This window comes from Nomascus leucogenys, chromosome 13 (assembly GCF_006542625.1).
Source record: "Nomascus leucogenys isolate Asia chromosome 13, Asia_NLE_v1, whole genome shotgun sequence".
Taxonomy (NCBI): domain Eukaryota; kingdom Metazoa; phylum Chordata; class Mammalia; order Primates; family Hylobatidae; genus Nomascus; species Nomascus leucogenys.
Genome location: NC_044393.1, coordinates 25552228 through 25579967, shown reverse-complemented (window position 1 = coordinate 25579967; position 27740 = coordinate 25552228). Strand labels below are relative to the sequence as shown.

Sequence of the window (27740 nt, the reverse complement as noted above, 5' to 3'; positions counted from 1 at the left end):
TGCACGCGGCCTAATTTTTGTGTTTTTAATAGAGACAGGGTTTTGCCTGTTGGCCAGGCTGGTCTCCTGACCTCAAATGATCAGCCTGCCTGGGCTTCCCAAAGTACTGGGATTACAGGCGTGAGCTACTGTGCCCAGCAGGGTTTAATGCCTTTATAAGAAGCAGAAGAGACACAAAAGCTTCCTCTCTCCAATACAGGAGGACATAGCAAGAAGGCAAGTGGGGAAGAGGGCCCTCCCAGGAACCAAATAGGCCAGCACCTTGATCTTGGACCTCCCAGCCTCCACAGCTGTGGGAAATAAACATCTGTTGTTTAGACTGTGGTACCCCGGCTGTAGTATTTTGTTATAGCAACCTGAGGAGACTAAGACAGAGGAGATAGACATGGCCAATCCTGGAGGACAGACTGACAGGTGATCCGGAGTCTGCCAAGGCGGTGAGGTGACTGCCCTGGAGTCAGCTGGGGAAGGGGTGCACAGGTAAAGGATGCCTGCCACACGTATCCCCCTTCCCAAGATCACCCTGGCTGCAATAAGCCAGAGGTGGTACTCTGGTCTGAAGACAGAGGTACAAGCCAAGGCATATACCCACTCAGGCAGCTCAAGCACAAGCATTTACAGAGCCCAGACCCTTGAACTCGTGCTGTGTCCAAGTGAGTGAAAATTACCCCAAATCAGCATGTCAACACCATTTCTGACAGCCTAATCTCATGTAACCTGGTGAAAGAAATTCTACACCAGCCAGCAGGAGTGAGCTGCTTGCAAGGCTGCTCTCAGAACCAGATCTGGCCATGATGACTCCATAAACATGAATTCTGGAGCTTCTCAGGGCATCTGGCTGACCCTACATATGTGTGAGGGATGGGTAGGGGTAAGAGAGAGAGGGTTGGAGAGAACCCTGAAGAGAGGAAATGGCAAGTGGGACCCACAGGGAACAGACTTGTTCTGGAGCTCGATTGCCTTACTTAGATGGCACCACTCACCCTAGCTAGTCCCAACCACTGGAGAGAGACTTAGAAAATTTCAAGGTAGAAAATTGTGGTCAACAAGAGTCACATGGGATCTGGTCTAGACAGAGACACCCTTCCTAAATGGCATTGCTAGCCCCAGAAGGGCACTTAAAAACTTTTGAGGAATACAGTCCAAAGTGCAGGACCCTCTTAAGGCACAGGGTCTGGCACAAGGGGCCTCACTTGCCTGAATCTAATGGTGTTACTACCATCAACCACTGGATACTATCCACTAAGACTTAACAGTAAGAGCAAGAAGGTGGGTTCAGCACTGAGCCAATGAAGTTTCTATCAGTCCCCTCATCCATCCATCCATCCATCCAACACATGTTCATAGAGCACTTACACCATGCCAGTGTTGTGTTAGGTTCAGGAGAAACAGCAATGGGTCTGACCAACTGCTTCTACCCCAAGCTGGTACTGCACAATTAAAAAAGAAGGAAAAATAAAACAAGAAAAAAATGGCCACAGACATATCTCACATACAGCTGTTCATTTACAAACTTTTCTCAATTATGGTTCTTGAAAAGTGTTCCAATTACTGTGACTGTGTACAATTTAACCCAAAACTTAGTGGTTGGGGTAAATGACAATATTTATTTTACTCATGAATCTGCTATATGGACTGCTCAATATTTTTCTGGATATGCATCTCTTATGGGCTGCTCTCAATAGGGTTAGTTTGTCCCTGCTCAGCTTGGTGTCAGGTTGGGGTGGAGGCTTGAAGCCTGGGGCCTGGAATCATCTGAAGGCTTCCTCACTCATATGTTTGGCTATTGATGCTGACTGTCACCAGAAACTTAGCTAGGGCTGGTAGCTGGAACACCTCTTCATGTTTTCTTTATATGGCTTGGGCTTCCTCCCAACATGGTGGCTGGGGTCCAAGAGTGAGCATTGTGATAGGGAGCAAGCCAGGTAGAAGCTGTGTCTTCTTTATGACCTAGCCCCAGAAATCACATAGCATCACTTTTGCCCTATTGGTTGGAATGGTCACAGACTCAGCCAGACTCAAGGAGAAGGAACATCAATCCCACTTCTCAGTGGGAGGAGTGTCAGTTACATCGTAAGGAGAATCATGGGATGGTTCATATAGATTAGTATAGCATCTCCCAGAATGATGCTTTCAGGGTAAATAACACAAAACAGACTGGTGTAGTCATCTTTGGAAAAAAGTCTGTCACAAAAGCTTATACCGCTGCTCCTCTTTTTTCCAATTCTGTGCCTTTCCAAACATACTATACAAAATGATATTTTGACATTACAGTTTCAGACGAAGACATTCCCCAATTTAGTCGATGTTTCTAGTTAGAGATCATGCTGTGGAACAAATTTGAATTGTGCACTATGTTTGGAGAATCCAGAATGTTTTACTATGTCTAGCATCTCATGTGTCTCTTAAGTTTATTGTACATATGTGCTTTTCTCAAATGTTTCAAAGTGTTCTAATGTTTAGTCTTTAATTTTCCCTCGAGGTATATGTGTGTGTGTGTGTGTTTTATTTTTATGTTTGTTTAAGTGAAGCCCTCAAAAGTTGTAAAAAATTAGCAAAGAGTGCAGAAAAAACATATCTTTTATGCCAGGCACAGTGATGTGTGCCTTTAGTTCCAGCTACTTGGGAGGCTGAGGCAGGTGGATCGCTTGGGCCTGGGAGTTTGAAGCCAGCCTGGGCAACATAGCGAGGCCCTGTGTCTTAAAAAAACAAACTATCATTTAGAGAACCACTCACTTGCATCTCTCCTCCACCAACTTGCACCTAATATTAAATCTTGTCTTTCTGTCCAGAGCAGTAAGTCTTACTGCCTTATATTTTATGTAAAAACCATATTTTAAGCAAAATTATTTGTTTGTATAATTTTCTGTTGCATCAATATATTTTTTCTGTTAAAAATATTTAGGTGCCTTAGGCTGGAATTGAACACAATTTTGCCCATTTTAATTAATGGGAAAAATTTAACAGCTTTCCACTTAGAAGCAGAATTTCAGGAATGAATTGAAATCACTAGGAGGGTGATAGCTATATTTTCATCATCTCCCCAAGGGCTTTTGGACAGCTTTCCCATCCTCTGTGCCTGTCACTTTTCCAATTCCCATCACTCGTTGTTCTTCCAGTTAGTCACCCCTCCCTTGTCTGTTACAGGTGTTCAGTATTGTGTTAGAATGCATCTGGTTGCAAGTAACAGAAAACAAACTCTGGTATACATAAGATCCCTCATCCCCGTAAGACAGGAAGGTAGTACAGGGTTTGTGTAGCTGCTTGAGTATGACTTAAACAAACAGGCTCCTGTCTTTCTGCTCCACCTTCCTTAGCACAGCCCTCCTCATGGCCTCTAGGCTGCTGTGCCCCCAGGTGTTACACCCACTTCCAAGCATGAAGCAGGGGAAAAGTGAAGGACATAAACTTCTCCAAGGGAAGAAGGAAAGGTCTCCTTTGATACTTCTGCCTACATCTTAGTGGCCAGGACTTTGTCTCACTGCCACCCTTAGCAGCAAAGAAAGTTGAGCGCTGTGTGCTTTGCTTTTCAGCCCCTGTAGTATAGAAAGGCAAGGGAGTGGTTGAAAAAGATCTTAAGTTAGCCAACTACATAATTTGTCACAGTGTTTAATTGAAATGTATTGCTTGGATCCACAGTGTCCTGGACATAGCCTCGTTCCTGTCCTAGCACATTCTTACCCTCCTTTTCCCTCTTCCTTCCTGTAGCTATTTTCCTGGGGGGTGAGGTGTGGTCTTGAGGAAACACTCTTCAGGTTTACTCTTTCTGTGAGGATACTAGTTCCCTTATCACTCATTCCTCCATAGTCTCTTCTGAGGTGAGGGGTCAGAATGTTCTTTGCTCCCTTCTGCTTTTCAAACAACCGTGCCTTCACCTCTACTCAACACCCTGACCCCTCCTCCCTCTCTCAATACCCAAGGTCAGTCTCAAGGCCAGGTCCTCCGTGAAGAATTCCACCATCCCTCCCTCCTCTTCTTTCTCAGTCCAAGTTTCCTACTTTAGACTCTCAAAGCAGTTAAGCTGTACCTCTCCAGTGGTATTATTTTCTTCGTTGAAGTGAAAGCAAATTATTGAAAGGGGTACTGTTTACAAAATGTCTGGCGCATTGCAGGTGCTCGAAGTAGTATCTCTTACTATTATTATTACTGTCTTATCTCGATCAGATTCAGCTCTTTAATGAGAGGCTCTAAATCTTATGTTCGATTCACCTTTGTAACCCCACACTGGGCCTGGAATAGAGCACTGTTCGTAACTAATGCTGTGCCCGTGTAATATGACGGCGGCGAGCAAAGGGCATCATTTCAGAGGAAGAGTGCTGTAATGGTGGGATAGGAGAAATTCCTAGAACCTGGGTGGGAGCCAGAATCTTGCAGAGAAGCCCCTTATCCGTCTGCACCGAAAGCAGGTAGAGTGGATGCCGTAAGATTCCTAAGGACGCAGGTGGATCGCCTCCTCCGTGCCGCGATGAGGTAGGTGCATCCGTCACTTCACTCCTCCCTCTCCACTTTATCCGGAAAGGGAGGAACGGAATGCGTCCCGCGCGGCGATCTGGGATAGCTGCGCAGGCGCAGCTTCCGGCTCTGTGTCTCGGGAATTATTTGACGCCACCGGTTCAGCCCCGCAGAAAGCACTGATTAGGCGCACGGCGCACGCGCAGTGGCCCACTTGGCTGGGGAGTTATTTGACGCCGCCGCCCCTGGCAGTCGGAAGTTGCCTGAGCAGATCCCAGCCGGCTGGCCCGACTGGCCTTCGTCGTCCCTTGGCGCCCTGGGAGAGTCGCTGACGGGTGGACTGACGGACCGCCTGAGGACGGCCGGCCAGGGCGGTGAAAGCGCCAGCCCTATGGCGCGGGTCGCGTGAGGCGGAAGGCCGAGGACGGCCGGCGGCGGCGCCCGCCCCGGCGATGCGGGCCCCGCCCGTCGCCTCAGGTAACCGGGCAGCCGGCCCCGCCGCGGCCGGACCCTCCCCTCTCCTTCCCTCTCTTCCCCTCCCGGCGGTCAAGGGACGGCTGAGGCTTGTTTCTCGGCTCTGGGTGCTCCAGGGGCCCGGCCTTTGGAAGCGCATCTGCAAATTTTTGGGAGACCCACGGGGGCGGGGAAAGCTTGGCCCTGGAGTGGGCGGCTGCTGTCGAGTCTGTGTAAACCCGGTCTAATCCTTGGGAGCTACCCCAGCAGGGCGAAGCTCTCTCCTGGCAACCTGGGGGAGGGGGCGGGTCTGGAGCGAAGCAAGACAACTCCCGCAAAGAATTTGGTCCAGCAGAAAGGTTAGGTGAGTTGCTGCCGCCCAGTGGGGACGATGCTGCCCATTGCACAGTGACACTCTGATGAGGAAGAGTTGATGATGAGAGTAAACAGCTAACCCCCATTAAGCGCTTCTTATCCGCCAGGCACCATGCCCAGGCCATTATGTTCTCCACGTCTAACTTCACAGCAACCCTATGTATGAGGTAGGATTATTGTCCCCATTTTACTGACGAGGCCACTAAGTCCCTGGGTGGTTGGGTGACTTAATTACCCAAGGTCACATAAGCTAGTAATTTGAACCGAAGCATCCAACTCCAGAGACCCAAGTGCTTAACAATTAGGGCAGTGGCTCTCCAACTTTGCTACACTATACAATCACCTGGGGGAACTTGTAAAGGTTTCTGATGCCCATGTGGCATCCCACACCAAAACAATCAGAATGTCTGGAGTTGAAAGCCAGACTTCAATGTATTTTTTTAAAGATGCCCAAGTGATTCCAGCCTGCAGCAAAGTTTGGGAACCGCATGTAATTTGATAATTCTGCATCTCAAAAAACATCTCTGTTTCTCCAGCTTAAGTGTGCAGGAGAATTGTCTGGGAGCTTGTTGAACTTGCAAGTTCCACCCGCAGAGATCTTTAGGTTCACTGACGACTACACCTTGTGAAAGACTGTTAGGGGTGGGATTCTCTGCAGGGATTCTGAGTCATCTGGAACATTTAAAATGTATGCATCTTATGCAAACTGCTCGTTTGCAATTTTCCTAAATATACAATACTTATAGGTGTAGCGTCTCTAACCTCTGGGTCGTTTTTACATATGCTGGTTGTCTGCCTAGACCAGTCTCTGAACGTTCTGGCCATCCCACCCAAACGCATACACTTCTCCTCTCTCCTATATACATATACACACCCTTTTCTTTCTTTTTTTTAGACAGAGTCTTGCTCTGTTGCCCAGGCTGGAATGCGGTGGCATGATCTTGGCTCACTGCAACTTCCGCCTCCTGAGCTCAAGCAGTCCTCCCACCTCAGCCTCCCAAGTAGCTGGGACTACCACGCCTGCCTAATTTTTTAATTTTTTTTGTAGAGATGGGGTTTCTCCATGTTGCCCAGGCTGGTCTCAAACTCCTGGGCTGAAGCAGTCCACCCACTATGGCCTGCAATAGTGGTAGGATTACAGATGTAAGCCACCGTACCAGGCCTACATACCCTTTTCTTCCTGTCTCTGGCTGCATTAGCTTTAAGCATTCCCTTCAAGATACTTCTGTCCCTGACCCCTACCCACCTTGAGTCCTTCCAATTTGTTCTTTAGGAACATCATAGTGAAACTTATCAGTTATTTTTCTGAGTTGTAGTTCTATCCCTACTTCTAGATTGTGAGAAGCTTTAGAGCAGGGACTATGTTTTCTTCATCTCTGTATTCCTTCCAGTGCTTTGACATACAGACTCACAAAGCTTTTACTCAGTGGAAGGTTTGGGTCCTTATGTCATAGCTAGATCATGTCGCGAACAGGTTCTTCTCTATTTCCATTTTTGTAAAAGATGTTTGGTAGTTCCCAGCTTATAGAGTTTTGTTCTTTTTGCTTAGGAATGAATATTCTAGTTACGTTCAGTAATTTGTCCAGCAGTTGAACACACACACTGAGATCTTACCAATTGCAAGGCACTCTGTAACTAACCATGTGCAATCAACATTGTTTGATTTTTAATGTCTGATTCTATCACAATCAGACGCAATCATGTCTGTAGGGAAAGTCTTTTTATTACTGTTAGACCTTTGCATGTGTTCCTTACTTCATTGTCCAAAGAAGTGTTTAGTTGTCATCCACTAAATGCCACTGCCTTGTTGGTATTTGGTAAATACAAGCAGATGGGATTGCTATTGGTAATGGTTGGTCCTGTTCACCAGGAGAGATGACGTTAAGTACTTAATTAAGAGTAAAATCATGATGTCACAGGAATTGACAAATTTAGCACATATTTATTGCAGAATGCCTGAACTGCCATTGCCCCATTTGCCGTATTTACAAGTTTAAAGGAAGGCAGAACAATAATTCAGATTGGATTTGTTCTTGGTTGGTCTTAAAACCGTGTAAGGATTTGCAAAAGTTAGTGAATATGTGTGTGAAGGTCATTATGAAGAGGTTTTTGGACAGTAAAGATTTTTTTTTTGTATAGCAGTTAAACATGACAAAGTATGTAGACTGAATTAAAAACACATTTCATAAAATATTCTTCTTTTCTTTTTTTTTTTTTTTTGAGATGCAGTCTCGCTCTGTCCCCCAGGCTGGAGTGCAGTGGCGCAATCTCGGCTCACTACAACCTCCGCCTCCTGGGTTCAAACGATTCTCCTGTCTCAGCCTCCTGAGTAGCTGGGACTATAGGCGCCCACCACCACACCTGGCTAATTGTTTTGTATTTTTAGTTGAGAGGGGGTTTCGCCATGTTGGCCAGGTTCGTGTCGAACTCCTGACCTTAAGTGATCTGCCTGCTTAGTCCTCCCAAAGTGCTGGGATTACAGGCATGAGCCACTGTCCCCGGCCCATAAAATATTCTTTATAAGGATTGTTATAGAAAAATTTTCTTGGTTCCGTTTTTTGTATTATTTGGTCAGTTTTTAGGCTTAGCACTAATAGAAACTGATGGGACAACTTATGTTAAATTCAGATACTTAAGAAACTTGTCCTTGTGTGTCTGATCAGATGTGGACACAGTATCCAGTTCTTGCTTTAGCACATGGAAGAAACTCAATCTTTAAGGCTGAAGTTTTAAGTCTGTAGTTGTGCCCCAAAGTAAGGGTGAAAAATTCCACATGCTCAGAGAACAAAAGTGACTCTAATCATGATAGCTTGGGACCTAGAAATGGATTCTTTTTAATACGAGGTACTCATCGGTGTTAGCAGGTGTGTTTCCTGACCTGTGCAAAGACTTTTTGGGCAGAATGCTTGATTTTCTTTGCTGCGAGATGATTTAAGTTTTAAAATTAAGGTGCGTGGAGTTTCATTCTAACTTTTTATAGATGCGGAAAGTAACTTGGCCAAGGCTACATGGTTAGCTTCTAGCACCTCCAGGACTAGAAAGCAGGCCTCCTTCCTCTGGACGGTGTCCCCTTTCACCCCCGACCCCTTCCCCATGAGAAAGGTTGTCTTGTGTATTGTTGTGTTGTGTTTGCATGTCTGTGTGTGCATGGGATAGGGAAGGGGAGAGAGTGATCTGCTATGTTTGAGAAACTCAATTAGATATCTAGAGGCCCCTCGACTTATGATGGGATTACTTCCCAATAAACCTATCAAAATTGAGAAGGTCGTAAGCCAAAAATGCATTTAATATACCTACTGAACAGAATAGCTTAGCCTCATCTACCTTAAACATGCTCAGAACATTTACATTAGCGTACAGTTGGGCAAAATTGTCTAGCTCAAAGCCTATTTTATAATAAAGTGTTGAATATTTCATGTAATTGAATACTGTACTGAAAGTGAAAAACAATGGTTATGTGGATAATCAAAGTATGGTTTTTACTGAATGCATATCGCTTTCACACCCTGGTACAGTTGAAAATCCTAAGTTGAGGATAGTGAGTACTTGGTGTGTGGAATGCACTTAGCTATATAAACTGGGAATACAAAGATAAATAAGGCACGGCCCCTGTCCTCAAGAAGTCTAATCAAAGTTATAATAAAATAATAGTGTAGTATCTGAAGCAGCTCTGTCAAATAGAATTTTCTGCAATTGTGGAACTAAATCTTATCTGCTCTAATATGGTAGCCACTGGCCACATGTGACTCATAAGCACTTAAAATGACTAGTGTAACTAAAGAAGTGATGTTTGATTCAAATAGTTTAAACTTAAAACTATTAAAATTAAAAGTTTTTAAAATTTAAATAGTTACATGAGATAGCTGCTGTATTGGACAGAGGTCTGTTTTATGCCTCAGAGAAGGTCTGAGGCATAAAAGATGAGAACTGTGGTGGTGCTGGTAGGGGGCAGACAGGGTATTCAAATGTTCTTTGGGTAGCTTACCAAAAACTTCCGTTTTCCATGTTTTGGGAGAGATGCAGGCAGAACCTGTCTTTGTTTCCTGTAATTCAGGTGTTTGATAGGATCTCTAATAGCATCTGGTACATAGGTGAATACATTCCTTTTTTGCCAGCTTTATTGATGTTTGCCTTATGGGGTCAATGGGACTGCAACAGAGATACGAAGTATAGTCCCTTCCTTTATTAGTCATGAGGTTATATGGATGAATTTGGTGCACCTTAAAAAAGCACAGTTTATTTATTTACTCAGTGTTTTGGCACCCTGTATCCTATTTTTCCCAAGAGAAATAGGCATGTCTTATAATGTGTACCTTCCATTGGTACATTTCAAAGTATGTCAACTTAGGTTGCTTTATTTGATCCTTCTCCCAGGTCACTCTAGATAGCACTGCAGGTATTCTCCCTCTTTTACAGATGAGGAAACTATGACAAAGAAATGCCAGGTCGCTGGGTGCAGTAGCTGACTTGTAAACCCAACACTTTGGGAGGCCGAGGTGGGAGGATTGCTTGAGCCCAGGAGTTTGAGGCCAGCCTGGGCAGTATAATGAGACTCTGTTTCTATAAAAATTTTTCTAAAAATTAGCGGAGCATGGTGACACACACCTGTGGTCTCAGTTACTTGGGAGGCTGAGTGGGAGGATTACTTAAGCCTGGGAGGCAGAGGCTGCTGTGAGCCGAGATCGGGCCACTGCGCTCTAGCCTGGGCGACAGAGTGAGACCTTGTCTTAAAAAGAGATGCCAGTTGACTTATCCAAAGTCATATGGTGAGATATGGAGTCAGGACAAAGGGAAGTAGCGTTGGACTTTGAGGCAAGAGGTGGAGTTTCTTGTCCCAGATCTGCTGTTACTTGATGTGATCCTGAGCAAGTCATAGCTTTACTTTGTTTCCATACCTAGTGGTTAGTGACGTCTGTCTTACCTAACCTTCTAGGGTTGTTATTGGAGTAAAATGAAGTAACATGTAAAAGCTCTTTGAAAATGATAAATTATGCAAAGGTACATTGTGCTCAAGCAAGATCTCAAGTAGTTTTTCTTTTTTTTTGGGACGGAGTCTCACTCTGTCACCCAGGCTAGAGTGCAGTGGCGTGATCTCAGCTCACTGCAACCTTCGCCTCCCAGGTTCAAGCAATTCTCCTGCCTCAGCCTCTTGAGTAGCTGGGATTACAGGCAGCCGCCACCACACCTGGCTAATTTTTGTATTTTTATTATTACTATTTTTATTTTTTATTTTTGAGACAGAGTTTCGCTCTTGTTGTCCAGGCTGGAGTGCAATGACACCGCCTTGGCTCACCACAGCCTCCACCTCCTGGGTTCAAGTGATTCTCCTCTCTCAGCCTCCTGAGTAGCTGGGATTACAGACATGCGCCACCACGCCCAGCTAATTTTGTATTTTTAGTAGAGATGGGGTTTCTTCATGTTGGTCAGGCTGGTCTCGAACTCCCGACCTCAGGTGATCTGCCCACCTCGGCCTCCCGAAGTCCTGGGATTACAGGCATGAGCCACTGCACCTGGCCAATTTTTGTATTTGTAGTAGAGATGAGGCTTCGCCATGTTGGCCAGGTTGGTCTCAAACTCCTGACCTCAAGTGATCCACCCGCCTTGGCCTCCCAAAGTGCTGGGGCTACAGGTGTGAGCCACCATGCCCAGCCTCAAGTAGTTTGTTTTGTTGTATTATGCTGCTGTCATAACTCATCAGTTACCATATTGAATACTACTGTACCATGGTGTCACCTTTGATTTCTCTTGTCTTCCTCACTATGAAACTTTCTCTTGGGCAGCCATTGTGTTTTGTTTATATTTGTATCCCTAAATCCTAGGACAAATTTGACATGTAGCTGGTGTTTAATGTTTGTTTAATGAAATAATTGATGTCTGGATGTACTTTACAAAGTTTTAAAGAATTGTTTTTTGTAATGAGACTTGAAGCTCCTTGGGAACAGGGATGTTGTTTATTTTCTGTGCTTATTGCATAGAAGGCATGTAATAAATATTGTTTGAATCAATTGATGTAATTAATGTCAGGCTGTGGTCTTAGAGTGTCCACCATTGTATTGATTATTTTGGTAATTTGTCATTTAGACCAGACTTGCATGTTATTTTGCGGTGGTGCTTACAAGCCATAAGCTGTTACCCAGCACACACAACCTCCAGAGAGAATACCTAGAAAATGAGTACGTATAGAGTTGGGAAGGAAATTAAGGGATCTGCAGGGGAGCACTGTTGACTTCTTCCCCTTTTTCCTATCATATTTGCTTCTGGAGCATTGAAGGTAGAGATTTCTCTGCTAGCAGCTCAGGTTGATAGCAGACAGCCAACTGGGGAGGGGACTCAGGATCCCTAATATAGCAGTTGAAGTCCTTAATCATCTAACTTCCGTTATTTCATTATATCTCACTACAGTGCCTGACACCTCCCCGTTACCCCCCTGACCGCCCTCAACCTTTGCCTATATGGTAGCCACATTGGAGTTTGCTCTTCCACTATCCCTTCAGTGTATCTTGGACACTTCCATCAAATTGCTTTAATGGAAATTTAGTTCCTGATGTGTCATGCCTGTGATAAGATTAAACTTTCTTCTTTTTTTTTTTTTTGTTTGAGACAGGGCCTTTCTCTGTTGCTCAGGCTGGAATGCAGTGGTGCAATCTGAGCTCACTGCATCCTCCACCTCCTGGGTTCAAGCGATCGTCATGCCTCAGGTTCCCAAGTAGCTGGGATTACAGGTGTGCGCCACCATGCCCGGCTACGATAAGGTTAAACTTCTGCTCATTTTCTGCCTCCAGTTTTACTGAATTAATTACAAATATTCAATCCGAACATTCAGAGTCCTTCAAAATTGGTCACTGCTTACCTTTGAAACCTTACCACCTTCTACATATAGCTTTCTTTGCTTTAGCTCTGGGTTTTCAGTTTCTAGTGCTTTTTTTTTTTTTTTTTTTTTTTTTGCTACCTGAAGCAAGTTTCCTTTCTTTTATGTATTTTCTTTTCTTTCTTTCTTTTTTTTTTTTTTTTGAGATAGAGTCTCGCTCTGTCACCCAGGCTGTAGTGCAGTGGCATGATCTCGGCTCACTGCAACCTCCGCCTCCTGGGTCCAAGCGATTCTCCTGCCTCAGCCTCCTGAGTAGCTGGGATTACAGGCGCATGCCACCATGCCCTGCTAGTTTTTGTATTTTTAGTAGAGATGGGGTTTCACTATGTTGGTCAGCCTGGTCTTGAACTCCTGACCTCAGGTGATTTCACCCGCCTCGGCCTCCCAAAGTGCTGGGATTACAGGCGTGAGCCACCGCATTTGGCTCTTCTATGTATTTTATTCTCTCTTTTATCTGCGCCCCCGCCAACACCCCCCCCCCTTTTTTTTTTTGAGACGGAGTCTCACTCTGTCGCCCAGGCTGGAGTGCAGTGGCGCAATCTTGGCTCACTGCAAGCTCCGCCTCCCAGGTTCACACCGTTCTCCTGCCTCAGCCTCCTGAATAGCTGGGACTACAGGCGCGTGCCACCACGCCCGGCTAATTTTTTTTTTGTATTTTTAGTAGAAATGGGGTTTCACTGTGTTAGGCAGGATGGTCTCGATCTCCTGACCTCATGATCTGCCCATCTCGGCCTCCCAAAGTGCTGGGATTACAGGCTTGAGCCACTGCACTGAGCCTCATCTGCACCTTTACCCTCAGTCTTACCACCTCAATTTTCTTACCTCTGTCAAAATTACACCTTTCCCTCAATGCAATTCATATGCTCTGTATCTATAGTCTTCCCTGATCTTACCCTGTTGTTTTCCAGCTCAGCCTATCTTTCAATCAAAAGTAATCTTTTTCCTTTGAACTTCCATGATGTCTTGCCTATAGTTTTTAAAAAATCACATTCAACATTTTAATGTTCTAACTTATGTTACAGTTATTTATGGTATGTATTAGTCTGTTTTCATGCTGCTGATAAAGACATACCTGAGATTGTGCAATTTACAAAGGAAAGAGGTTTAATGGAGAAATCCTAGTTCCATGTGGCTGGGGAAGCCTCACAATCATGGCGGAAGGCAAGGAAGAGCAAGTCACATCTTATGTGGATGATGGCAGGCAAAGAGAGAACTTGTGCAGGCAAACTCCGGTTTTTAGAAAGCCATCAGATCTCGTGAGATTCATTCGCTGTCATGAGAACAGCGCAGTAAATACTTGCCCCCATAATTCAGTCACCTCCCACAGGGTTCCTCCCATGACATATGGGAATTGTGGGAGTTACAATTCAAGATGAGATTTGAGTGGGGACACAGAGCCAAACCATATCAATGTATAAATCTTAATCTCCTTAATTAAGCCATAAACTCATTGAAAACAGGAACCAAGTCCTATTAATCTTTCTTCTTCATGGTTTTAACACTGCATTGGACAAAATAGATGGTTAATAGCTGTTTATTGAATAAGTCTACTTGGTGGTCCCTGCCAGTGTCTCTGAATGTTCACATGTATAGTCAGGATGCTGACATATACTTACCAATTCTATATCATGAAGATGTAGTAATAAAAACATATTACGTTAAATTGTACCAACATTTCTACTACTAAGTTAAAACTACAGTTGACTCTTGCTCATCATAGGGGTTAGGAGCACTGACCCTGTGCAGTCAAAAATTTTCATGTAACTTTCGACTCTGCCAAAACTGCTAATAGTCTTCTGTTGACCAGGAGCCTGGCCAATAACATAAACAGTCAAATAGTACATATTTTATATCTATATATATTATATCCCATATTCTTAAAGAGAAAAGAAAATGTTATTAAGAATTATAAGGAAGAGAAAATATATTTACTATTCATTAAGTGGTAGTGGATTATAAAGGTCTTCATCCTCATCATCTGCATGTTGAGTAGGCTGAGGAGGAAGGGGAGGCTGAGGAGGAAGGGGAGGCTGAGGAGGAAGGGGAGGAGGAAGGGGAGACAGCATTTTGCTGTCTCAGGGATGGCAGAAATGGAAGAAAATCCATATGTAAGTGGACCTTAGCAGTTGAAATCCATGTTGTTCAAGGGTCAACTGTACTTGCACTTCTCTACCATCCTTCTAATCTTTAGTCACAGCTATATGTTTATCTTTTTTTTTTTTTTGAGACAGAGTCTTGCTGTGTCACCCAGGCTGGAGTGCAGTGGCGCCATCTTGGCTCACTGCAACCTCACCCTCCCAGGTTCAAGAGATTCTACTGCCTCAGCCTCCCAAGTAGCTGGGATTACAGACACACACCACTACGCCCAGCTAATTTTTGTATTTTTTAGTAAAGACAGGGTTTCACCATGTTGGTCAGGCTGGTCTCGAACTCCTGATCTCAGGTGATCCACCCATCTTGGCTTCCCAAAGTCCTGGGATTACAGGCGTGAGCCACCGCGTCTGGCCTGTGCATTTATCTGGTTGTAATTACGATATATATGTTTTTCTTTCTCTATTTAATAGTTATTTATTGATTGCTCGCATGTACAAGGGCATGTTTCAAACAGATTGCATATGTGATTCTTTAATTACCACCACAACAAACACAATGTGTAGGCTCCTAATCTACTATTTGCTTTTTTTTTTTTTTTTTTTTTTTTTTTAGACAGAGTCTAGCTCTGTAGCCCAGGCTGGAGTGAAGTGGCACAATCATGGCTCACTGCAGCCCCAACACCAGGATCCAAGTGATCCTCCCACTTCAGCCTTCAGAGTAGCTGGGACTACAGGTGTGCGCCACCACGCCTGGACAACTTTTTGTCTTTTTTGTAGAGTTGGGTTTTCTCCATGTTGCCTAGGCTAGTCTCAAACTCTTGGACTCAAGCAGTCTGCCTGCCTCCGCCTCCCATGGTGCTGGGATTATAGGCATGAGCCACCATACCTGGCCTTATTCTATTATTATCCCCATTTTACAGATGAGGATGTTCCAACACAAAAGTAGAGTAACTTTTGCAATGTTACCCAGCTTGCAGGTAGAGCTGGGATTTGAATCTATGAAGCCTAGTTCCAGAGCACTGGCTCTTAACCACTCTCATCTATGTTTTTATGATTCTTTGTAATCTCAGTGTTTAATGGCTACATGATAGTATATAGAATTAATATGTCCTAATTATGAAATTTTCCCATTATTGATGGAAGTTAAATTACACCCACTTCCCCATCTCATATGTAATACTACAGTGAGCATCTTGTACATTTTTTAAAATTGAGCTGTTTTATAAGGATAAACTTAAGTCAAATTACCGGGTCAAGGCACTCTTTGTCTTCTGCTTTGTACTGGCAAAACGTTCATGCTATCCTTGGGTGAATGTTTAGGAAAATGACATATCAGCCTGAGGTGCCTTACAAGTGTGCCAACTTATTAACAGGACGGAGCTGCAAACAGCCCCATGGCAAGTAGACTAAGACATGGCAAGTGTGATCAAGACACGTGAGGGTTCTGCCATGGTGCTATCCTGAGAGGTTGATGCAGATGCCATGGTACTATCCTGAGAGGTTGATTCTTGCCTAGGAGGGCCTAGGCGGTGCAGCAGTACTGGCTCCTGAAAGTAATGTTCTCCAGGATCTCCGAGGTTTGTTACTTTGGATAGCCTAAGCTGCAACAGCAAGAGGAGGTTCTTATTTGTGTGTTTAAGAGTAGGCTGGGCAGGCGAAGTGGCTCATGCCTGTAATCCCAGCACTTTGAGAGGCCGAGGCGGGTGGATCACAAGATCAGGAGTTCTAGACCAGCTTGGCCAATATGGTGAAACCCCATCTCTACTAAAAATACAAAAATTAGCCGGGTGTGGTGGTGGGCGCCTATAGTCCCAGCTACTCAGGAGTCTGAGGCAGGAGAATTGCTTGAACCCGGGAGGTGGAGGTTGCAGTGAGCTAAGATGGCGCTATTGCACTCCAGCCTGGGTGTCAGAGCGAGACTCCATCTCAAAAAAAAGAAAAGAAAAGAAAAAAAAGAGTAGGCTGGCCACTGACAATACTGGGCCTAATGGAACTCCCTCTACCAAATCTGTCACTGCACTTTGCCTTCATCCTTTTTTTCCCTAACAGCAACCACGATGAAATAAAGTGAAGTTGTAGGACCTCCGTAGTTGGGTTATAAGCCTAGCCCCTGCAACAAAGGTGGGTTGGGGTGACTTCTGGGGCACCAACAGCTTATACAAAGTATACACTTCACTATCCTCTTTCCACAAGGATTTTGCTAATTCAGTTACCAAAACTAGTATATGCCTTTATCTGTGATCAGAGGCATAAATTGGACCATAGATAAGTTCTTTTTTAGCCAACATTGTGTTTTTTTGTTTTTGTTTTTGTTTTGTTTTGAGTTTAGTTGATAACATTTAAAGAGTAGGAGACTGTAGAAATGTCCAGATTTTCTGTGTCTCTTCAAAAATTGGATTATCTGGCATGTCTGGGTCTGCATTCCGTCTAGGTGACAGCTAGAACTGAGTAATAGCTGTAAACAGAGCTTGTATACTAGCTCTTGTTGCCCAGGCTGGAGTGCAATGGCATGATCTCGGCTCACAGCAACCTCTGTCTTCCGGGTTCAAGTGATCCTCCTGCCTCAGCCTCCTGAGTAGCTGGGATTACAGGCATGCACCACCATGCCTGGCTGATTTTGTATTTTTAGCAGAGACGGGGTTTTTCCATGTTGGTCAGGCTATTCTCGAACTCCCAACCTCAGGTGATCCGCCCGCCTTGGACTCCCAAAGTGCTGAGATTACAGGCGTGAGCCACCATCACACCTGGCCTGGTGATGTGATTTTTCTAGAGTTGTGAACAGTTCTTGGTTCTAAAGATAATGAAGCTTAGTCTTCCTCAATTTACATGATTAATTGCATTATTGGAAAATTCAGTCTATTAAAATAGCACAATGTATTTTGTATTTATATGTAAATGAAGTTAATTTTTAGGCTTAGACAATGATTTTCTAGCAGATGTTCAAAAGTCATGTGAGATGTGGCATAATTGTTCATTGTGCAGGACTGTCTCATGCAGTACAGGATGTCTAGATTTCCTGAGTCTGCCTATAATGCCAGCAGCTTGCCCCAATCATTGTGCTAACCAAAAGTACACTTATTTCCACAGTGCCTCTAGGTGACAGGTTTTTCTATTAAAAATCATTGCCCTAATCTCAGTTGGTTCCTTACCTCCCCATCGGAGTTGAGTTTTTTGTTTTTTTGTTTTTTCTTTTTTTGAGACGGAGTCTCACTCTTGTCACCCAGGCTGGAGTGCAGTGGTGTGATCTCAGCTTACTGCAACCTCTGCCGCCCGGGTTCAAGCCTCTCCTGCCTCAGCCTCCTGAGTAGCTGGGAATTACAGGTGCCCGCCACCACACCCGCCTAATTTTTGTACTTTTAGTAGAGACGGCGTTTTGCCCTGTTGGCCAGGTTGGTCTCGAACTCCTGACGTTAGGTGATCTGCCCACCTCGGCCTCCCAAAAGTGCTGGGATTACAGGTGTGAGACAGTTGAGTTTTATCACTTATTTTGTTAGTTTAATAGGTACAAAATGATACTTTAGTTGCCTTCGTGTTTCTTCCATGTTTGTTTCTAATGTTCATGTTCTCTTCATTGTTTTACTTAATATATTTGTAATTATAATGCATTTCTTTGTTTTAATGTTTTTTGTCTGCATTTTGTTAAAGTTTAGCATCTTTTTTTCTGTTACATATATTTTGATGTTTTAAGTTCAGCTTTTTCATTGTATCCTTTCTATATCTTTTTTTTTTTTTTTTGAGATGGAGTTTTGCTTTTGTCGCCCAGGCTGGAGTGCAATGGCACCATCTCTGCTCACTGCAACCTCCACCTCCCGGTTTCATGCTTTTCTCCTGCCTCAGCCTCCCAGGTAGCTGGGGTTACAGGTGTGTGACACCACGCTTAGCTAATTTTTGTATTTTTAGTAGAGACGGGGTTTCACCATGATGTTGTCCAGGCTGGTCTCAAACTCCTCACCTCAGGTGATCCACCCACCTCAGTCTCCCAAAGTGCTGGGATTACAGGTATGAGTCACCACGCCTGGCCTATATCTTCCTATTTTACATGTTTCTTGAAAGCATTTTTTTGGTTTCATTTAATCATTTAAACATTAATACATTTAGAGAATGAAAATTTCTTACATTTAAAAACTTAAAAAAAGTTTGTCAGAAGGATTTAATAGCTATTAAACCTATTTTGATTGGTCTTTCCTAAGGTATACTCCTCTCTTCAGAATTGGGAGGGTAGTGGCCATTTCTTAAAAATGCGGATTCTCAGGCCCCAGCTCAGACCTGCAGAATTGAGCTTTTTCTGAGTGGGGTCTAGGAGTCTGCATTTTCAGCTAGACCCTTTCCTTCCCTGATGATTCTTCAGTGTACAGTAGAGTTTGAGAGCTAGTTTGTCCTTTTTTTTTTCCTTCTTAAAATCTGTTTTCTTCCAGTAATGTGCTGTGATGGACCCTGAATATTAAATATTCATTTAGTATTTGGAAACCATCCAACTTTTATTTTTACTAGTAATTACCTTCAAACAAATGAACATTTTTCAATTTTTATTTGAATATAACATACAAAATTTTGGACACACTTTAGTGGAATAGAGGGAATACCTTCTGATATCTTCCTTTTTCCCATCGGTAAACCTTGACACTCTCAAACACATGATCAATGTTCACTGTGTGCCAGGGACTCAGAGGTTCAGGAGGCGAGGTCCCCACCCAAAAATGGCTGACACTTTTGTGGTGAATGTATCTGTACACCACTAACGAATGAGCTAATGGGCAGCTTTATATGAACATCCGGTAATAGGCACTCAGCTGAGAGGAGTTGGTCTAAGGAGTCAAGAAAGGTTTTACCAAAGAGAGGACATATGAGTTGGGCTTTGAAGGCTGAGTACTTCATAAGGTGGATCAAGGCAGGGAATGGCAGTTCAGTCAGTGGGAGCAGCATGACCAGTGACTTAGGGTAAGAAAGAATTTGCTGGGCTTGAGCAATCATCAGTAGTTCTTTGTGGCCATTGCTTGGGATGTTTGTGGGAAAGTGGCAGTAGAAGATGAGGCTGGCAAGGTGGTATATGCAATTTCCATTAGAATTCTAGCAAGGCTTTATTGTTGATTTTTTTTTATCTGGATAAAATAATAAATCGTATACTAAAGAATAAATGTCTAGAAAAGACAATAAAGTTTTGGAAAAAACATTCTATAAAGCCACTGAACTTAAGTCATTATGGGTTGGCATGGGAATAGACAAATAGTTGAATAGAACAGAAGTTTCATAGATTCTGGAAGAAATGAAAATTTAATATATGACGGAATTAGTATTTCAGTTTAGTGTGAAAAGGATGTATTTTTAAGAGGTGATGCTGACACAGCTGACCATACATTTAGAAGAAATTAAAATCAGACCTTTCCAACACCACTTACAGAAGTAAATTCCAGATAAATATACAAGTGTGAAAAATTATACAGTTATCTTGCAGGAAAATCTAGGAGACTACATATTCACATTAGGGTTATGTTTTCAAATTTTTGGACTAAGACCTTTAATAAGAAATGTATTTTCCGCTGGGCACGGTGGCTCACACCTGTAATCCCAGCACTTTGGGAGGCTGAGGCGGGTGGATCACCTGAGGTCAGGAGTTCGAGACCAGCCTGACCAACATAGAGAAACCCTGCCTCTACTAAAAATAGAAAATTAGCCGGGCATGGTGGTGCATGCCTGTAATCCCAGCTACTCAGGACGCTGAGGCAGGAGAATCACTTGAACCGTGGAGGTTGTTGTGAGCCAAGATCACACCATTGCACTCTAGCCTGGGCAACAAGAGCGAAACTTCATCTCAAAAAAACAAAAAAAAAAGAAAGAAAAAAAGAAAAAAATGTATTTTCCATTGTGATCCAGAACATATGCATATATTACAAAGGAAACAAATTTCACAGAAACATTGCTTACCTTTATTATGTGTGATGCCTTTATTATACATCCTATACCATCTAATTAAAACAGGTATTATCCATAACATTTATTTCATGATCCATAGTTTGAAAAACATTGATAGTTTCATGACCCACAGTTTGAAAAACATTGATAGAGGCAAGATGTTTGCAGCATTCTTAATCATGCCAATAGTCTATATATCTGTTTTATTTATTTCTGTTAATTTCCAGTAGTATAATTTGACGTGCATTTCTGTTTTGTCTTTTCAGGTGCCATTTGGATTGTACTTTAGTGGCACGATGTACTCTGAGTGGAGGTCACTGCATTTGGTGATTCAGAATGATCAAGGCCATACCAGTGTGCTGCATAGCTATCCAGAGAGCGTTGGACGAGAGGTGGCAAATGCTGTAGTCCGTCCTCTTGGGCAGGTGTTAGGTACCCCTTCAGTGGCTGGTAGTGAGAGTTTGTTAAAAACTGACAAAGAAGTAAGTATTTCTAAATTTCCTTCTCTTACATGAAAATGTACATTTGTTCTTGAAGTGTGAAGTCTGAAAATGTACATTTGTTTAATGTTAACTTTTTTGTTCTTTTTTCTTTGAAAAGAGCTGTAGTAGAATGTCAACTTTTTAATGGATTTCTCCCCAACATAGTATGACTTCTCAATTTTGATCTTGTTTGAGTTGAGGGCTGGGACTCGGAGTTTGTAGAGGTTATAAGGAATGAGTTGTACTGTTTTGCTGCTGGGACTTTTTACTAGTTATGGTCAGTTCTTCACTTGAGCTAAAGGCCAAGACAGAGACTTGAATGTCAAACCCTTTCCCCAAAGATCTAGGCTTAGTCTTCTGATTTCCATTTAGAGTGTGTTTGGAAGGCCTCATCCCTACCTCTGGATGGCCCCTGACTGAAGACTCATGTCAAGTTTTCAGGCTACGTGTATGCTGTGCTTAAGCTCTCCCCTGTCCCCATCCCTACCTACCCTTTCCTGGCTTCCAGGTTTAAGAGTGCTGCAGAGAAGCCAAGCCCTTCTGGCCTAAGCCTAGGTGATTGGAATTGGGGTTGTGTTTGCTGTTTCTTTTTTTTTTTTGACACAGAGTCTTGCTTTGTCATTCGTGCTGGTGTGCAGTGGCATGACCACGGCTCACTGCAGCCTCAGTCTCTCTGGGCTCAAATGATTCTTCCACCCCAGTGAGTCCCAAGTAGCTGGAACTACAGACACGTGCCACCACGCCAGGCTAATTTAAAAAATTTTTTTATAGAGATGATGTTCTTACTATGTTGCCCAGGCTGGGTGTTTACTGTTTCTAAAGATAGGGGCTCTTGGAATGGCTTGCCCTGAAGCTGGCCCCTTGTTCTTGGGTTCAGTGGCCCAGGCTGAAGTTAAAAAGTTGCCATTGGGAAGTCGTGAAGGGGCCCTGAGAATGGAGTGATAGAGGAGCTTGCTAGTATAAATTCTGGCTAAGATGCAGGATTAAAACTTTGTCCCTTGTGTTGAAGAAGCTCATGCAACCTTCAGACTTCACATTTAGCAAAACCTGTACACTATTTCTCAGACCCTTTTTTTCTGTTTGCTTTTTGGTTTCCTGTGAAGGAGAGATTAGACTTAGATAAAAGACTAAAACTTGTAGCTCTAGGGGTAGGATCCTCCCTCAGCCATGGGTCTCTGAAGAGTAAAGGTCTTCAGTCTGAGGAACGTTTTTCTCTCTTCAGAGGACCCTAGATTTATCCCTGAGGACTAGCACAGGCCCTGGTGTTTCTCCTCCTGGTGCATTTGTGATCCCTTGTTGCCTTCTCCTGGGAAGAAACGGTACATGAGTAGATAGAGGTGCTCTGGTGCAGCCCTTGTTTTTCTCCTTTCTCACCCTTGAAAAGAGATGAGAATTCCTGTTTCCTCTAGAATTATACTTTTTTTTTTTTTGAGACGGAGTCTCGCTCTGTCGCCCAGGCTGGAGTGCAGTGGCATGACCTCGGCTCACTGCAACTTCTGCCTCCCGGGTTCAAGCGATTCTTCTGCCTCAGCCTCATGAGTAGCTGGGACAACAGGCACATGCCACCATACCTGGCTAATTTTTGTATTTTTAAAATGTATTTTTATTTATTAATTATTATTACTATTGTTTTTGAGACGGAGTCTCGCTCTGTCACCCAGGCTGGAGTGCAGTGGCATGATCTTGGCTCACTGCAAGCTCCGCTTCCCAAGTTCTCACCATTCTCCTGCCTCAGCCTCTCGAGTAGCTGGGACTACAGGCGCCTGCCACCACGCCCAGCTAATTTTTTGTATTTTTAGTAGAGACAGAGTTTCACCGTGTTAGCCAGGGTTGTCTCAATCTCCTGACCTTGTGATCCGCCCGCCTCGGCCTCCCAAAGTGCTGGTATTACAGGCGTGAGCCACCACGCCTGGCCTATTTATTTATTTTTTGAGACAGAGTTTCACTCTTGTTGGCCAGGCTGGAGTGCAAGGGCGCGATCTTGGCAACCTCTGCCTCCCAGGTTCAAGCAATCCTCCTGCCTCAGCCACCCGAGTAGCTGGGATTGCAGACATGCACTGCCATGCCCGGCTAATTTTGTATTTTTTTTTAGTAGAGACAAGGGTTTCTCTGTGTTGGCCAGGCTGGTCTCGAACTCCTGACCTCAGGTGATCCGCCCACTTTGGCCTCCCAGAGTGCTGGGATTACAGGTGTGAGCCACTGCACCCGGCCAATTTTTGTATTTTTGGTAGAGACGGGGTTTTGCCATGTTGGCCAGGCTGGTCTCAAACTCCTGAGCTCAGGTGATCCACAGTCCTTGGCCTCCCAAAGTGCCGGGATTACAGTTGTGAGCCACTACACCTGGCCTAGAATTATAAAATTAAACAATTGTGTGAAGATGCCACCAAAGATATCTTCTTGGTTTTTTATCTGATAATTAGGAACCTGCAATGTCTTTTAGAATCTTTCTCTTATGTGGCTAAATCTTGCTACACCCTGCTCCAAATTTGTCACAGCTTCGCTGTGCTGTTATAGGCTTCTTTAACACTTATTGCAGTTAAACCATATATTTCCTACCCTTAACCTTTGTAGTTGCTTTTGAGCTTAAAAAATTTAATACATATATTTATCTTGTTAGATTTACCTTTGGTTTTAAGCTGTTGAAGCCTTTTTGAATCCTGAATTTCTGTCCAACAAGTTGGCCATCCTTTTTAGCTTTGTGATATCTACAGATGATCAGCATACACTGTTTTTCTTTTTTTTTTCCCTAAGTTAGAATCTTGGCAGAGCCTTTGGCATGCCACTGAGCACCTTTTTCCAAAATGATCTTGGCACATTAATCTACTGTTACTCTGTCATGTGGTGTCTTGACCAGTTGTAAATCTAGCCATTCTACCATTCTCTGGGCCATATGTCTCCATCTCGTCCACAAGGAGATCCTGGGTCTGTCTAGATTTCTTGCTAACACCCAGATACCCGTTTGCCGGAGAACTCTGTTAATGGTATGGTGAGAATAGCTTCAAATTTCTAGTTGGAAGACCAGGGTTCAAGTTTTCAGCTCCACCTTTTATAAACCAGTGACTTGTGCCAAATTGCTTAATCTTGCTAAGTTTCTGTTTTCTTATGTATAAAGTAAGGATAGTTTACCCTGTCTACACAGAGTTATTGTGATGGCTAGATGATATTTATGAAAGTGCTTTGTAAACTGTAAGGACTACACTGTTGTCAGCCCTCTAAATAGTAACCCTATTAATAAAGGAATGAAGCTCATTTGGCATGGCTTGATCTTTTTGAGCAGGCTGGGTCTTGGTGATCATGCTTCTGTTTTGTGAGTGTTCACTGATTGCTTAGTAATTTGTCTCAAAGTTTTGTCTGGAATTCACTTAAACTTTCCAGTTTACAATGTCTGTAATACAGTTTCCTCCCCTTTTTTGCAAATTGGGGTTTCTCATAGATGGAGATATAGCTTAGATGATGGTAGAACGGCTGGATTTATAATTGGTCAAGATACCACATGACAGAATAATATTCGACTAATGTGCCAAAGTCATTTTGGAAAAAGTTGCCCAGTGGCGCCTTCTAGTTGGAAGACCAAGATTCAAGTTTTCAGCTCCACCTTTTATAAACCAGTGACTTGGGCCAGGTTACTTAATCTCTACAATTATGACTGCAGGCAGCCTAGTGGTTCAGCAGTCTCTTAGGCAAGTTCTCTCAGTCCTTAGGATGTGATTCAGCTAGGTCAGGAGGCTGGGACTCATTCAGTGCAGCTAAATGCCTTGTTAACATCTTACCCAGCTTCAATCCTTTCTCAGCTGTGTTTGTTCTTCATTTTAAGTATTATTATTATTATTATTTTATTATTATTATTATTTTTGGCAGAGAAAACAGTTGTAAAATAAGAGTCAAACATTTCATCTTTCTTCCTGTTATTTGTTCATTTGCATAATCTGGAGATGGAATGTGACTGACTTTATATGATTTTCTAAATGCTACACATACTCAAACATTAAGTGGAGAAAAAACTCTAAAATGTTCTATTTTGTATCTCTAATCTCTATGGAAATTTGAAATGACCTGTATTTACTTTTTAGTTCACAGAGCAAATAATAGTAATATCTAAAGGGTGAAAACCAGCATAGGCTTGATATTCAAAAATAAGTAATTTATTTTCTTCTTAAATCTTTTGCTTGGGAAATTGTATGTTTGATATGTGAAAAATGCATTATCTAAAATAAATCTGATATTTACGTTGAGACGAATATACTGTCAATTTTAGAGGTTTTTGGCAATAAAAGAGATTGGCATTTTAAATCAGCCTACTGAGATAGGCATGTATAATAATTCTATATGGATATTTTCTTTTGTATAGGTAAAATGGACCATGGAAGTAATTTGCTATGGACTGACCCTTCCATTGGATGGAGAGACTGTAAAATATTGTGTTGATGTATATACAGACTGGATTATGGCTTTAGTGTTGCCGAAAGATTCTATTCCATTGCCAGTTATTAAAGAGCCTAATCAATATGTTCAAACTATACTAAAACACCTACAAAATCTTTTTGTACCAAGGTAAGCTATACCTGTCTATCTGGCCCATTATCAGGGTCATAGTAAAATATTCATAAATGTTACTGTAGTATAGGAGCTGATTTCATTGTTAGTCCTCTGAACAGTGACTTCATGTGTTCAATTAAAGATTGTATTAATGTGAATGTAAGGAGAGATGGGCTTATGTAATGTTTACTAGGAGTTTTTAACAGGTATGTGTTCTTTAAAGGTTTTTGGCTTTGCTTCTAAAATCTCATACCTGTTAGATATTAAAATACTGTAACATGTTTCCCTTCTACTCAAAAAATACATACTTTTGCCTATCATAATTCTTGTCTCCATTTAGGCTAAACACAACTAAGGGAGATGCATCTACCTTAATAGGCATCTTTCCTATGAGAGAATGAAGACACTTGAAATGATTATGGGCAAATTGGTAGTAAGCCAAAAGATTCCTCTTGATAGTTTGTTTCTGATTTTTTTTTCCATCTTTTTAGGCAAGGGCCTTAAATATCATAATATAGGATACCTTCAAGGAGCAGTAGAGCAGGTTTCCTTTTGGTAAAGTTCTGGTTAGAGCTTTTGGTCTGTCATACGGTGAGGGACTGTGAAAACCAGCTCTGTAAGTTTTTAACTTTCTAAATATAGAAGGAAGATTACTTTGGAAAATCTGAATTAAAAAAGAGAAGTCTCCAGAACTCTAGTCAGTAGGCTCAGGTGTAAGCACCATACCATGCGTGAAATGCCTGGTGTAGTCTGGCCCCTAACCAGACTAGCTGTTCTTAATTCTGCATGAGTGCTGCTCTGTAGTCAGACTCATAAGTCAGACATTCCTCTAAGACCTCTTAAAGATCTTTCCCATCATGATGTCTTTTTGTCTTCTTCCTCTTTGTTCTTTCCATCACCACATCTCATTCTTGTTGGTTCTTTAATTCTGCCTTGTGAGAAGTCCTACCTAACCACTCAGGCCCACAGCGATCACATCTTCTCCGAACCTATATGATGCTTTCTGTATCACTCTTGTATCTCTCACTGTTTTGTTGCTTATCTTTTAAATTGTGTGTCTCCTTTCCCCATCTAACCAACTTGAAGGCAGGAACTGTGTTGTCTCTATTTTAGGCTTCCACAGTATCTGGTGCAATACTGGTATTTTAATACTTAGTACTTATCTTAGGTGTTAATTAAATGCGTGTTGTTTGTATTTATTGATTTCACACGGAATTAAAAACAGGAAATGGGCCAGGCGCAGTGCCTCATGCCTGTAATCCCAGCACATTTGGAGGCTGAGGCGGGTGGATCACCTGAGGTCAGGAGTTCGAGACCAGCCTGGCCAACATGGCGAAACCCTGTCTCTACTAAAAATACAAAACGTAGCTGGGCGTGGTGGCGTGTGCTTATAATCCCAGCTACATGGGAGACCGAGGCAGGAGAATCGCTTGAATCTGGGAGGCGGAGGTTGCAGTGAGCCAAGATTGCACTACTGCACTCAGCCTGGGCGACAGAGCGAGACTCTGTCTCAAACAAAACAAAACAAAAAAACAGGAAATGGTTGGGAGTACTTAGAATATTGTTTATAAGCAGGTTCTTCTAAAATGGTATATTAGTTTTAATACTTTCGTGTTATCTTATTTAGGAGCCTACTGGGCTTTTTCTTCATGCCTGGGATAGTCTCATGAGTAGTATTGTCACTGTGTCTCTTTCCTCTTCGTAAGCCTACTTCCTCTCAGTGCTCAGTTAATTTGTATTGATGAAAAAAAATTAATGGCTTTTGAGTTAATTAGGCTTGTGCCTTTACTCTTCTCCTTTGAGAAACATGACTACCTTATAAATGGTTTTGCTGTTTGGTAATTACCTTGTTTTCTCAAAAGTATGTGTGCATAAGTGTTAGTAAATTCTGAGAGGGTACTCAACTGAGAATTAGAGTTCTCTTCCTGGCGAATGTTTTAGGAAAATTAGCTGAATATTTTCAATGCTAAGTATTGGTGTTATGATCTCATCTCCCATTATTTGAAGTTTTAGTTGTTTATTTGATTCTGATAGTTCACAAAACTGTCATCTAAGTTTACTTAATTAGTTGTTCTTATAAAAACTGACATTCAAAATGGAGGGAACTGCCTTTACCATTTTGCTAGAGATTATGTCAGAATGAACGTAACTTTTCTCTTTTGCCCATCAGTTTGATTTTTTTTTTATGATTGAGTGAAGAGTAAATCATCTTTTAAAGTTGGTTAAGGTTTTAATTGCTCACATATACTATACTGTACTTTAAAAAAACATATTATTGTTCTGAAGCAGGGTTAACAAAGAGCCAGATAGCATTTTAGGCTTTGTGGGTCATATAGTGTTAAAATTAGTTCTGCTGGTGTGGCATGAAAGCAGCCATAGACAATATGTAAATGAATGATCATTACTGTGTTCCAATACAGCTTCGTTTACAATATAGATAGTAGGCCATATTTGTAAACTCTATTTACAATAAAAGATAGCAGGCCAGATTTGACCCATTGGCCATCATTCACCACCACTGTTCTAAAGCAGTTTTTCTGAAGATCACAAGTTACATTTTAAAAAGTAACT

At 42.6% G+C, this 27740-nt stretch overlaps 1 protein-coding gene across 11 annotated transcripts in view; it reads left to right on the top strand.

Annotated features, from left to right (window-relative positions):
• The first annotated feature begins 4665 nt into the window (after positions 1-4665).
• Positions 4666-27740, top strand: part of RALGAPB (Ral GTPase activating protein non-catalytic beta subunit) — a 105649-nt gene continuing 82574 nt past the window's right edge. For 8 of the 11 annotated variants that reach the window (XR_004032955.1, XM_030825535.1, XM_012512001.2 and 5 more), the window contains exons 1-3: positions 4666-4929; positions 20418-20633; positions 24982-25184. Coding sequence is in view for 9 of the 11 variants with exons in the window: in XM_030825535.1 (XP_030681395.1) it covers positions 20448-20633; positions 24982-25184 (389 nt within the window). In the remaining 2 variants the exon portion in view is untranslated. Of the gene's footprint in view, positions 4930-20417; positions 20634-24981; positions 25185-27740 lie in introns of those variants that run through there. The other 3 variants (XM_012512002.2, XM_003253569.3, XM_030825537.1) reach the window with 3 other exon arrangements.